The sequence below is a fragment of the Gracilinanus agilis genome, chromosome 2 (genome assembly GCF_016433145.1).
Source record: "Gracilinanus agilis isolate LMUSP501 chromosome 2, AgileGrace, whole genome shotgun sequence".
In the NCBI taxonomy this organism is placed as follows: domain Eukaryota; kingdom Metazoa; phylum Chordata; class Mammalia; order Didelphimorphia; family Didelphidae; genus Gracilinanus; species Gracilinanus agilis.
The window spans coordinates 17,730,916-17,744,416 of NC_058131.1; the positions used below are offsets into that span (position 1 = coordinate 17,730,916).

General features: G+C 35.5%; 1 protein-coding gene across 1 annotated transcript in view; it reads right to left on the reverse strand.

Moving 5' to 3' along the window:
* Window positions 1-12,634, reverse strand: part of ADAM7 (ADAM metallopeptidase domain 7) — a 58,791-nt gene extending 46,157 nt beyond the window's left edge. Inside the window, exons 1-5 of the mRNA XM_044659255.1 lie at window positions 12,564-12,634; window positions 10,446-10,524; window positions 4,474-4,550; window positions 2,857-3,043; window positions 2,115-2,177 (exon numbers count right to left, since the gene is read on the reverse strand). Coding sequence (XP_044515190.1) covers window positions 2,115-2,177; window positions 2,857-3,043; window positions 4,474-4,550; window positions 10,446-10,524; window positions 12,564-12,610 — 453 coding nt within the window. The 5' untranslated portion in view covers window positions 12,611-12,634. The remainder of the gene's footprint in view (window positions 1-2,114; window positions 2,178-2,856; window positions 3,044-4,473; window positions 4,551-10,445; window positions 10,525-12,563) is intronic.
* Between the last annotated feature and the right edge of the window lie 867 nt (window positions 12,635-13,501).

Here is a 13,501-nt window from a genome sequence, read left to right on the forward strand (position 1 = left end):
AAAGAACTTGAGATAAGCTGAAAGACTATTTCCTGGAATTACTGAAGATAAGACAAAGAGAAGATTGATCTTAAGGAGGAACATCAAGAGAATACTTAAAAGAATTAGTATCCGGAGTGAATTGAAAGAAGTAAAAGTTTCCAGAGAAGTGAAAAAGAATCATCTACTCTTATAACAAATGTTTGAGAGAACTCTGGTGATGACAACAATAACAAAATGTTGTAGGTAACTATAGGTGTCTTCATATTATTAGAGCTCTCATTCATTTGTAAATTGCTTGTATTGAGCTGTTTTATTTAATTTAATGATGTGTAAGCAAGAGTAATTAACAGTTGGGAAAAGTTTCTCCATTTCATTAAATGATTAATATTTTATGAAGTTGAGTTGAGATGATCTAATTAATGAGATTGTAAGATTATTGGTGAGAAATTAATGATCATATCATTACTATTACTATAGATCTCCAGAGAATGAAATTAAATATACTCAAAAAGTTCAAAAGGAAAGAGGCCAGCAGTCAGTAAAACCTGGATTCAAATCTGGCCACAGATACTAACTAGCTGTACAACCCTGGGCAAGTCACTTAATGCCAATTGCTTAGTCCTTGCCTACTCTTCTGTCTTAGAATGGATACTTAGTACTGATTCTAAGACAGAAGATAAGGGTTGCAAAAAAAATTCAGTGGGAACGTTGAGTTTGGGTGACATAAAATTAGTAGAGTCAGATTTCTATAATTAAAACTAAATGCACACACATTTATATATATGTACATATGTCATATATGTATACATACATATATATATATATATATATATATATATATATATAAATCAATTTCCTTCTCCAACTCTTAATATGAGTAAACAGAGGCAAACATGGTTAAGAGATTTGTCCAGGGTCACACAGCTATGAAGTATCTGAGGTATAAGTATTGAACTCATATCTTCCCAACTCCAGATCCAATTCTCTATTTACCATGCCACCTAGCTGCTTAAAACAATAACAAGAAGACCTAGACTACAATCAGAGGTTACAAATAGGTAGTTCCCAAAGGAAGGCAAATCTCCCATAGCAACATGGACTTTGGAGTGAGAAAGTACTGGATTTGAATCCTGACTGACACTTCCAAGCTTTTGTGGGAAATCATTTAACCTGTATAAGACTCAGTTTCCATATCTACAAAATGGGAATTTTAATATATATGCAGTATCAATCTCACAGATTATTGTTTGTTAAGCTTAAGAGAGTTAACAGATGAAGAAAACATTTTTAAAAATTAAGGAATTCATAATATGCATAGCCCAAAATATCTGTTTAGACCTTCTCTTCTATCCTCAACCTACCTACTTCATGCCTTCTCCTCTATTAACAGAAGACCTAAGTTTATAGGTAGGAGCTGTCACCATGAACTGCCTCTTCTCCCCATATTTATACCTCAAGTTCTCTCAGGAAACCTTAATCCTTGCCAAAGCTAACTTCTCTACTTAAAGAAGAAAAATTCTTGTTAGCTTTAGTATTTACAACACAAATATTTCTGGAAATATTCCATACCGCATTTTCAATTTACCAAGGAAAAAACAAACAAGCAAAACCTTAATTTGGTTACCTCTTCTGCCAATGTATACCACATTCTGCAAGAAGAATTCTGTTCCTTCCATCTTTTCAAGCTATTATCATAGATCTCTCTTCTCTTTCATAACAAAATCCAAGGAAAAGGAAAGCAGAGGACAATCTATATTAGGCGTTTCCAGTTTCTTATCTCTCACATCAGCTCTTTGCAACTGAATTTCTGGCTCCATTAGTGAATGAAATTGCTTCCCCAAAAGTCACCAATGCTATTAGTATATGTAAGAAAACTGCAAAACTTTTAATTCTCCACAAAATTCAAGTTATTTTTAATATTGTTTCAACTTGAAATCCTATAGTCTTAGAACATCCTGAAAACAGGTTAAACACCCTAAGAAGGAAAGCTTCTTAGTGGGGTTCAGATTGGAATCTTTTGGTCAAAACTCCAAGATAACCCTCTCCAAGATCCTGCATGACCTTTAAGAGGAAGAAATGCATTTATTGAATTGTGGTTGGATGGCCAGGAGGCCATTCCTTGCAGAACTTACCAAAGCATGATCAGCAACAATGAAGAGTTCAATGTACTTCTTTTCTTTTAGGTATATCTGCATCTTCAGGGTAGATTTAAAGGAAACTGTTAATATGTTCCTTCTTGTCCATGGCTTTGATCTGAATGATTCCATAATATTATGGAGAGATCTGTTAATTAATACTTTATAGATAAAGTAAAGGGAGCTGAAAGAGGCATTGCTAAAGAAACAGAGTAATACCTACCAATACAAATTAATGTAACTTTATTGACTCTCCCTCTCCCTTTTCCTCTCTCCCCCCTCTCTCTTTCTTTCTTTCTCCTCTCTCTCCTCTTTCTCTTTCTCTCTTTTTCCTCTTTTTCTTCTCTTTCTCTCTCTTCTTTCCTTTTCTCTCTCTCTTCTCTGTCTTTCTCTTCTCTCTTTCACTCTCTCTCCTCTCTCTCTCCTCTTTTTCTTTCTCTCTTTTTCCTCTCTCTCCCTCTCTTTCTCTCTCCTCTTTCCTTTTCTCTCTCTCCCTCTCTCTCTCCTCTCTCTCTTTCTCCTCTTTCTTCTCTCTCTCTCTGTATCTCTCTCTCTTTCTCTGTCTCTCCCACCTTCACCTTTCTCTCTCCCTCTCTCTCTTTTCCTCCATTCTCTTCACCCACTCTTTTTTATGAATGAAAATATAAACTCAAATGTTATTTTCCACCTGGAAAGTTAAGATAACAAACAGTTGTTTACAAAACAATCAAACAAATTTAAAAAATAAAAGCTTACTCACTTCTAAACTGAGTCCAGACCTGGAGGCCTGAGTAATGGCCTCTGTTTTAGAAAAGTTGTATACCACGCAGCTCCCATTGGTCCTGTCTTGGGCCTTGTGGTCATATTTGAAGATGGCATGCTCTCCTTGATCAGTATGTTCTAGAGGTTCGATAAGATACCTTTGGTCGTGCTGCCTGAAGTATCCCCTGTGGAGCATGAGAATGCAAACTATTTCCAGACACTAGACCCTTTATTTGCTCAGGGATTGTTGACAGGCAATCATATTCTTTTCCTGGAGCTTTGACTGTTTAGCTCAAAGGGACTGATATGTAATAATATGAGAAGAAAATGTGCAATTGGTGGATGAGGAGGATGTGGGTAGGAAACATGCCCTTCCTATGAAATCTTAACTCCTAGACAGGTCAGGATGATAAAAATCAGTTTTTCTGATGCCACAGAGACAAAGGCCTGACTGCCATCACTAATCCTGTCTTTTCTCTAGGTACAGGGTAGAGTAACCATAGGGGGAATAAAGGAAGTCCAATTTGTCTGGTCCTAATTTCCTGTTGTTCATAAGAGCATATATCTAGAGTTAGAAAGAATTTGGCAGATCATGTAATCTAACCCTATCATTTTAAAGATGAAAAAACCGAGGCTCAGAGTGGGTAAATAACTTGCCAAAGGTCATACAGGTCATTGTCTAATAGTCTTTCCATCATATCATATTCTTCTCTTGCCATTATTTTGAGCATCTTTCCTCTTAAAAACACAGTAGTACGGGGCAGCTGGCTAGCTTAGTGGATTGAGAATCAGGCCTAGAGTGGGGAGGTCCTAGGTTCAAATCTGGCCTCAGACACTTCCCAGCTCTGTGACCCTGGGCAAGTCACTTGACCCCCATTGCCCACCCTTACCACTCTTCCACCTAGGAGCCAATACACAGAAGTTAACAGTTTAAAAATGCAAAAAAAAAAACACAGTAGTAATCTATGATTCCTAGGTTCTATATGACCACATGTAAATTTGTGCCCTGTACAGCATTTTTTTCTTTTCCCAAAATCAAAGACATCTGACATTTAAATTCATGTCCTTAAATAATGAATCATGAGATAATATGGTATAATGGAAAGAACACTGCATCAGGAGGGAGTCAGAAGAATTGGGTACAACTCCGAGCAAAATCTCTACTCATTATGGTTTCTTAGGTGAGTCACTTCCCTTTTCTTCATCTAAGTCTCTTTATAAAAAACTTTCACATCCCTTCTATTTCTGACAATATTTGATCTCTTGCTGGACAACTTTTGATTTCCTTGATTTTTTTTTCAAATTTCACAAAGCCAAGCTGTGCTCATTTTTGTATAGCACCAATTTTTCCCTTCCACAGATTGGGGCATGAAGGAAGACCAAGAATCATTTATACAGGTGAACTGTGGTGCCAAGGAATGTTATATTAATTTGATTTCTCTGGAATATGTAGATTTTTTCAGAATCACAAAAAAGGTCAAAACTATACCACTTCTGTAATTCAAGCTGGTCTATTCTAATTGGAGATTGAGCATAATCAGACTCATCAGAAGTCAAATAGGTGTATTGTTTGTTGTCATTTATGTTAAGGGAGTTTTGATGATTTGGTGCTTACCTCAAGCCATCACAGGTACTGATGCTAGCAGCAGAGTCTTTTTCATGAAGGATATGTCCTTGGTAATAACAATGGTCCTATAGGAGATGGAAGAGAGAGATGTCTGTGTGCAAAAATATTATAAAAATAATGACCATCATTTATGTAACAGTTATGAGGTTTATTTAAGAACTTTAAAAGTATTTAACATGCTGTAACATTTCTTCCTCTGAACAACCCCCCTTTTATAGATTAGAAAACTGAGGCTGAGAAAACTTAAATGAACCTGCCAGTCAGGCATCTATTACAGTGTCTTAGGCAGGATTTGAACTCTGGTTTTCTAAATCCAAGGATCTATGTACTACATCAGCTAGCTGCCCCAAATACATAAAAATGTGCATGAATATTTTCATGTACACATACACACACATATGTCATGCCTATATAGCAATCTATTCATATAACCATATATATTTACATAAAAGAATATGTTGTCTACATGTATATGTATGGGTGTGCTTGTGTGTATAAATGATGAGGGACTGTCCAAGGAACCCAGCCTTTATAATAAAGACAAACAGGTCAGGCTATAATAACCAAAATGACTTTTTGGAAGTAGGAATTGACAATTTGTCTTTAGTTCCAATTCACTAACCATGTGGCAAAATAAAATCTCTTCTATTGGCTCTGGTGCCAGAACTGGGGTACATTCCAGGGGCACTAGTCTACCTGGGCCTCACTTTTGTCAACTTGACTCTTTCTTGACCAACTGGGTTATGGTAAGGGAAGAAAGATAATGCTATAAAAGGAGAGACCTGGGGGTCTCCCCTTATGAGGCTTACATGTGGCCTAGGAATAAGGGTCTCTGCTCTTTGCCTCTTTGGGCTTAATTCTGGCAGATTTCAAATGGAGAACTTTTGAGATGGCTATGATCTGGTGAGGTTTTAGAAATCAGGAGAATGAGCCACTGTGAAGCACAGAAATGGAGTCCCAGCTGAGGGATGTACAGAGTCAAGTCAACATTGAGCCCCATTCTCCTGTGATGGGACTTTTCTTGATTTGCTTTTTTTCACTTTTATTATGCTATTTCTTCTGGAATATATTGGCTATACGAAGCCTGTTTCCTGTTAATATTAACCTCAATTGGCTAAAACCTGATTCGTTAGAATGGTAATAGTAAGGGAATGAGGTTCTTATTTTTGTTCTTGATCTTATTTTTTACATTTTCCAGGTAAGAAACAAAAGGGGAATTTGAACTTCCCCCATATGCTTTAGCTAATTATTTGTGAAGGGATTCTCCTGACCCTGAGATCTCCCCTAACACTGAGGTTATCTTTGTGACATGTAAAATCTCTCAGTCATCGGATTGTGAATTTTCTAAATGTAGTTTAATCTGTAGCCTGGCTAAATTTACCTAGAGAGTCTTTTTAACTAGGTTTATTTCTTTAGGGGATTTGAGATTGCAATTATATTTAACTAAGTTTGTTCATCTTTCATGTTCTAAAAGACTATGCTAGATTGCTATATGTCAAAAATTCTCTCTCTCTCTCACTATCTATCTATCCATCTATCCATCTATCTATCTATCTATCTATCTATCTATCTATCTATCTATCTATCTATCTATCTATCTCTTTCTATCTCTCATAATTTTGTCTATGAAAAAGCCTTGTTGGGACTTTGACATTTGTTCATGTTATTTTCCTGAATATTGAACCTGTGCTTAATAAATTAATAATTAATTAATTAATTAATTAAACCTCATTTTTCCTGTGGGTTTAACTGTGTCATCTCCTACATTATGAGAAAATTTTCAGCAGCAGTTACTTACCACATGAATTCAACTACTATCCCAAGAAGTTTAGTGATATTGTAGAGAGTAGCTCTCCACTCCCTACACACCACTTCTCCCCCAGTGGTTGGAATAAAATGTACTTTAGTTCTTGTCATATCTTTGCAGTAACTACATTGGTAAAAATGAATTAATATTGAATGGTTAAATGAGCCTAGACATATTATTACCCAACTTAACAATGAGGAAGAATTCATAGGAATGGAGACCATAGCATTAGGGAAGTGATACCAGACCGCTAGGATATATAGATGGAGTTAGAGGGCTGAACCCTAACTCTGGGAGACTGGGGCTAGAGAAATGGAGAGAGGGGGAAGAAGAAATCGAGAGAGAGAAACCAAGAGACAGAGAGACAGAGAGATAGAGAGGCAGAGACAGAGAGACAGAGAGAGGCCAAGAGAGACAGAGATAGAGAGAGTCACCGATAAACAAATAGATGGACAAGCAGAGGTTATACTGCTCTAAAAATCTTGTTTTCAGAATCAAGCTGACTGTATCATGGAAAACCACAAATATGTGAAAGCTGCAGTCAGCTCCTCCACACTTAGCCCAGAGCTATTGTTCTTTCAAGGTCCAGCTCAAGTCTCACCTCTATAAAAAATTTTTGGCCATATTTCATCTCAACTCAAGTCAATAACAATGATAGTAATAATTCTGCTCTTACATGTTGTATAAAACAGACATATTCTTAATTAACTTTCTGTTTGTGATTGCAATTTCTTTAGATTCTAGACGCCAATGTGGAAGGCTTTTAAAAGCCATATTGTTAAAGCTCTTTATTTTACAAATGAGGAAACTGTGATGCAATAAAATTAAATTACTTGCTTAAGGTCATACAAGGAATAAAGGTCAGAGGTGACATTATAACCCAGATCATAAGATCATAGATCCAGAGCAGTCTAAGGGACATCAGAGTATGCATGCAGAAACTGAAGCCCATAAATATTGAGTAACTTGGTCAAGGTCATGTTTTTTTTAGTCTTTAAGCTTATTTATCTACTTTATTAATTTATAATATTTTTCCATGTTTACATGAATCATGTTCTTTCCCTCCCCTCCTCCCACCCCCTCCCATAGTCAACACACAATTCCACTGGGTTTTACACACGTCATTGATCAAGACTTATTTCCATATTATTGATATTAGTACTACAGTGATCGTTTAGAGTCTACGTCCCCAAACATATTCTCATCCACCCATGTGATCAAGCAGTTGTTTTCCTTCTGCTCTCACAGTTCTTTCTCTGGATTTGGATAGCATTCCTTCTCATAAGTCTCAAAGTCATATTAATAAGCATAAGAGGCAGAAAGATCAAAATCAGGCCCTATGACTCCAGTATTAGTGATTTTTTTCCCCCTAAAGTAGGGCTGACTTCCTGGAGATATCCACTCCAAAGTCCTCTTTTTAAAGATGAGAACCTGAGGACCAGAGAGTATGATATAAATAATAATCATTTAGTCATTTAGGGTAGTTGTATAGGGTGGGGAGATTCTAGAGGAAGCATTTGTATTGGAGGAAACACCCTTAAGGTAGAATTGAGAACTGATGATTTCAATTAAAGCCTCCATTGACTAACCTAATATTATTAAAGAAGTGTGTTTCTATGGTAATTAGCTGCATATTTGTTAAAACTTTGAATATTAAAAAGAACTTGTCACCTAACAATTCAATGAAGTAGAAGATCCTTGAGGGCAAAGATCCTTTTTCTTTGCATCCTAGACATTTAACACAGTAGTAACAATTAGGGAGTTAATAAGTTCTCCTTGACTAAATAAAATGAGAAATGAAATTCTCATGAATGAACCTTTTCTGATGCAGAATTAAATTTTTGTTAGAATATTCTTCTTGCCTGAGAAAAACCAAATATTGATTCTATATTTTATATGTGAGTCTACTTTGTAATTGATTCTCTTCTGTAATGTTATTCTGTGTTATATATAAAATCTCTAGCATTTTCTTTGTCCCTGAGTGAAGAAGCTCTTGAGTTGAAAAGTTCAGTCTTTTTCTCTAGTATTTATGTATCAAAATTTATTCTCCCTATTGATCACTTTTAATTAAAGAAAAACTCTTAGCTAAGTTTAGAAGTTTCATATTCTCTTGAAACACTTTCCTTCTAAGGGAAGTGTTTTCTCAGCACCACCTGCACATCACCTTGCACCAAGGAAACTTGTCATTCTCCATAATTTCATCTTCTTAAAAACTCCATGACATTTATATGTTATCCTTAAGAGCATAGAAGTAGATCTGGTTGAACTCTAATATCCTTGCCCAATTAAAGTTGTCTTATCTCATTCCTAAGCAACTAGTGAGTTCACTACCCAAAGTCTCAGGAGGTATCAGGGTTCCAAAAATCCAAAAAGCATTCATAAAAGACAGAGCCTGGTGGTCTTGGTCCCACATACGGGTATAAACACCTTCATTTAAAGTAACCAATCACATTTTCCTCAACTCCATGATGATGCCAACCCTATAACCAATTGTATTATTTCCTCAACCACCCTGTTCTGTTCTTTGTTCTGTGCTATTAAAAAAAGACTGCATCTAAATTTCTTTCTCTTTGAATTAAAACTGAGGCAGCCATGCTTGATTAATAGGTTTGTGCCCTAGAAGTAACTATTTGACAAAAACTTCTGGGGAAAATTGGAAAACAATATGGGAAAAATTAGGTTTAGATCAACATCTTATACACTATATGAAGATAAGTTCAAAAATATAAATGACAAATATAAAGAGTGAAATCATAAATAAATTAGATGAACATAAAATAGTATACCTTTCGGATCTGTGGGAAAGGAAGGTTTTAAGACCAAGAAAGAGATAGAGAACATTGCAAAATATAAAATCAATGACTGTGATTATATCAAATTAAAAAATTTTTGTACAAACAAAACCAATGCAACCAAAATTAGAAGGAAAACAACAAACTGGGAGAACATTTTTATAACAAAACACTCTGACAAAGGTTTAATTTCACAAATATATAAGGAACTAAGTCAAATTTACAAAAAGTCAAGCCATTCCCCAATCGACAAATGGTCAAGGGACATGAATAGGCAGTTTTCACATGATGAAATCAAAACTCTCAATAAGCACATGAAAGTCTTATAAATCCCTTCTGGTTAGAGAAATGCAAATTAAAACAACTCTAAGGTACCACCTTACACCTAGCAGAATGGCCAATAAGGCAGGAAAGGAAAGTGATAAATATTGGAGGGGATGTGGCAAAATTGGGACACTAATACACTGCTGGTGGAGTTGTGAATTGGTCCAAACATTCTGGAGAGCAATTTGGAACTACACACAAAGGGCTTTAAAAGACTGCCTGTACTTTGATCCAGTTATATCACTGTTGGGTTTGTACCCCAAAGAGATAATAAGGAAAAAGACTTATACAAAAATATTTATAGCTGTACTCTTTGTGGCAAAAAAATTGGAAAATGAGGCTGTATACATCGATTGGGGAATGGCTGAATAAATTGTGGTATATGATGGTGATGGAATATTATTGTGCTGAAAGGAATAATGAACTGGACAAATTCCATTTGAACTGGAAAGACCTCCAGGAATTAATGCAGAATGAAAGGAGCAGAACCAGGAAAACATTGTACAGAGAGATTGATACCTTATGTCATAATTGAATATAATAGACTTTTCTACAAGCAACAATGCAATGATCCAGGACAATCTAGAGGAAATTATGAGAAAAATGCTATCCACATCCAGAGAAAGAACTGTAGGTACAGAAATGCAGAAGAAAAACACATGATCAATTATGTAGTTTGTTAGCGATATGATTAGGTTTTTGATGCTAAAATATCACTCTACTGAACATATGAATAACATGGAAATTGGTTTTGGACAATTATACATGTGTAACCCAGTATAATTTCTCATTGGCTTTGGGAGGTGGAAGGAAAGGGGGGGTGGAAGGGAATCATGAATCATTTAACCATGGAAAACTATTCTAAATTTAAAAAAAAAAGAAAAAAAGGTTTGTGTGCTATATATACAATAAACTATTATATTGCTCAAAGTAAATGTGCCTCAGTCTGCCTTTATTCAATTTCATTCTTGACATCACCAAAGATCAAAGCAGGCAAATACGAGAAGTGAGATTTTATACCACTCTATGTCTCCTACCATGAGTTTAGGATTTGTGGTGATCTCCTCCCCTCCTTGGGAATAATGTGTTTCACTGTAGTTTGGAGATACAAGGTCCCTGGAAAGAGAACAAAAACTCAGTTACTCATTTTCATAACATCAACAAGAAAGACTTTCATGGGAAAATTTCCCTTACTTTTCAATACTTTGTGAAGTCCTTTTCCTTCCCCCAGAGAAGATATTAACTTACATAGTGTCTTGAGAGTAATTTAAGGGGGCTTGTCTTCTCAGTAAATGAACATATCGATTGGCTTAGTAGCCAGTTATTTTCTGGTTGGGTGAGTTATAATATTATGGAACCTCAATGAACTACTCTTTAAAATGGGGATAATAATGGTTAAATATGATACAATAGAGAGACCTAATTTGCAACACATGTGAAGAGGAACTAGAAAGTTCTAGAACAGCAGAACTAGGAAGAAAACCTATCAATACTGGGAGACAATTAGAGTGATTCAATTAATGAACTCTGTTTAAAGACTTTATACTAGTCTAGTGATTTGGGGAGTGGAAAATAGGGGTCAGATATAAAGGACATGGAAAGGGTACCAGTGACAGGAGATATTAATGGCATGGATATGGGAGATGAGAGAAAAGTGGAGCACAGTTGAGGTTTTACTTCTGTGTGCCTGAGAGAATGATAGTATCTGAAAAAAAGGAGGGAAGGATTGCAGAGGGAAGGTTTATCAGCATCTACATAGCACAGTAGATAGAATATTGAATCTAGAGTCAAGAAGAACTCAGTTTCAAAAACAGTCTTGGAGACTTGTTATCTGTGTGACTTTGGGCAAGTCATTTAACCTGTCTGCTTTAGTTTCCTTATCTATAAAGTGGAGATTATAATAACACCTACCTCTCAGAGTTGAGATAATAGAAGATAATATTTGTAAAGTGCTTAGCACAATATCTATTCAATAGTAGGGACTATATAAATGAAGCTATTATTAAGAGGATAAATTCACGTTGGGGTGTGAGGACACACTATCTTCCTGGGCTAATCTCTTATTATTCTCTCCATCATCCCTTAGGCTCCTCCCAAATTAGGCTATTTTCTGTCATGCAAAGAAAGATCACCTTCTCTTGTCTATTCCTTTGTTTATGTACTAAAGTTGGAGTCAGAAGTTGGGTTCAAACTCCACTTTAGATGCTTGAAAAATAATTTAAACTCCCTGAGCATCTGTTGTCTCATCTTTAAAATAATAGGGTTGGGTCAGTGAGGTGGCTTAGAGGATAGAGAGGCATGGGAGAATCTAACCTCAAATCTAACCTCAGACACTTCCTATTTGTATGACCCTGGGGCAAGTCACTTAACCCTAATTGCCTACCCTTACCACTCTGCTGTCTTGGAACCAATACTTAGTATTGATTCTAAGATGGAAAGTGAGGGTTTTGAAAAAAAAAAATTACAAAGAGAAACTCGATCCCTAAAATCTATTAAAGCTCTAGAGCTATGATACTATCTGCTACCTTTAAGAATATCCTCCCTTCTCTTTTTTCTGTTAAATCCTTGCCTGTTGTGGCATGGGAGATCATATAGTGTGAGGTACCTCCTTTGTAGCTATGTAACCATAGCTAGATCAAAGTTTCTATATCTCCAGTGAGAAGTTGGACTCAGTTGGCCTCTAAAGCCTTTTCCAGCTCTGAATTAATAATCTTAGGATACTTAAACCTATGAAAAGCATTTTATTGATTATTTGGCCTTAAAACAAAGAAGTAAAAGCAATAGTGGTTGGTGGAGGAGAAAATGGGAATTACAAAGATGAAAAATGAGACTTGATGCCAGGTAAAAAACATTCTATTAATTAAAGCAGTCAAGAAGTATAATGAGTATAATAGGACCTAGTGGGTACTCCTCTTTCCAGAAAGTACTGAAGTTTTCAATTATAATCTGATCTGATAAAGAGCATAAAATTGGCCAGAGGTAAGTCAAACTAGATAACTTTACTGTGAGATTCTACAAATCTATGAGTCAACTTTAAAGAACATTTTCCTAATAGAAAGGAAGATTTGAGACATATCTTTGCCAGATAGACTTGAAGCAAAATTTGTATAATTTTATGTAAGTTTCATTATAATCTTAAATATGATGCAACTCACTCTGTCTTTCTCAAGTGAAGCACCATCTGTTTACCATGAAGAACCATCTCATAAAGGACTTCCGCATCATATTTTTCCTGGAAAAAAAAAAAGATGTCTTTCGATTAAAATCATTAGCATGATATTCACCTACTATGTGCTTTACATGTAGAAGGTACTTCTTCAGTGTTTGTTGAAACTAATTCAATTTTCGTTCTTTCTTTTCTTCCTCTCCTGTAACTATACATAGGTCATTTGAAAACAAATATTACTCAAAGATTAGGGAATGAATTCATCAAGAGAGCATTTTAGAGAGGAAGAAAACAGTGAAGATGTCTCATTTCATTATGATGAAAAGGAAAACAAAAATAATTGATTTTATTGAGAAGAAAAATATTCCAGAATGCACAAGAACAACAAGGAATATCTGTGGACAGAGATGGTAAGGAAAGGAGCAGCTGATAATCTAAGCTTCCCTATGCTCATAGTATATCCTACAGATCAGGGGTCCTCACATGACAAAATAAATTTTGATACAGCTTAAATCATCTTTCTCTTCTCTGACTCTTCCCTTCACAATGATTAAAATATTTGTTTTTGTTGCCATTGTTTAAATAAAGGTCAAAGTAGTGTTACCATTTCCCCTTACAAGTACAGAGTTCCCAATACTCAAAGAAAATTATAAGGAGGGAATGGTGAAATAGGGAAAAAAGTGTTGAATTTGTATTAGAGGACCTAGATTTCAAATCTGAACTTTACTACTTAACTATCTGTCCTTTGTGATCTTGAGCAAATCAATTAATTTATTTGGACCTCAATTTCTTTATTCATACCAAGCACTCAATGACTATAAAGATCTAAATCTGTGGCAGTCAGGGAACATAGTAATTAGAACATGACTTGCAGTCAAGAAGACCTGAGTTCAAATTCAACTTCAGCCACTCACTTAATAACTGTGT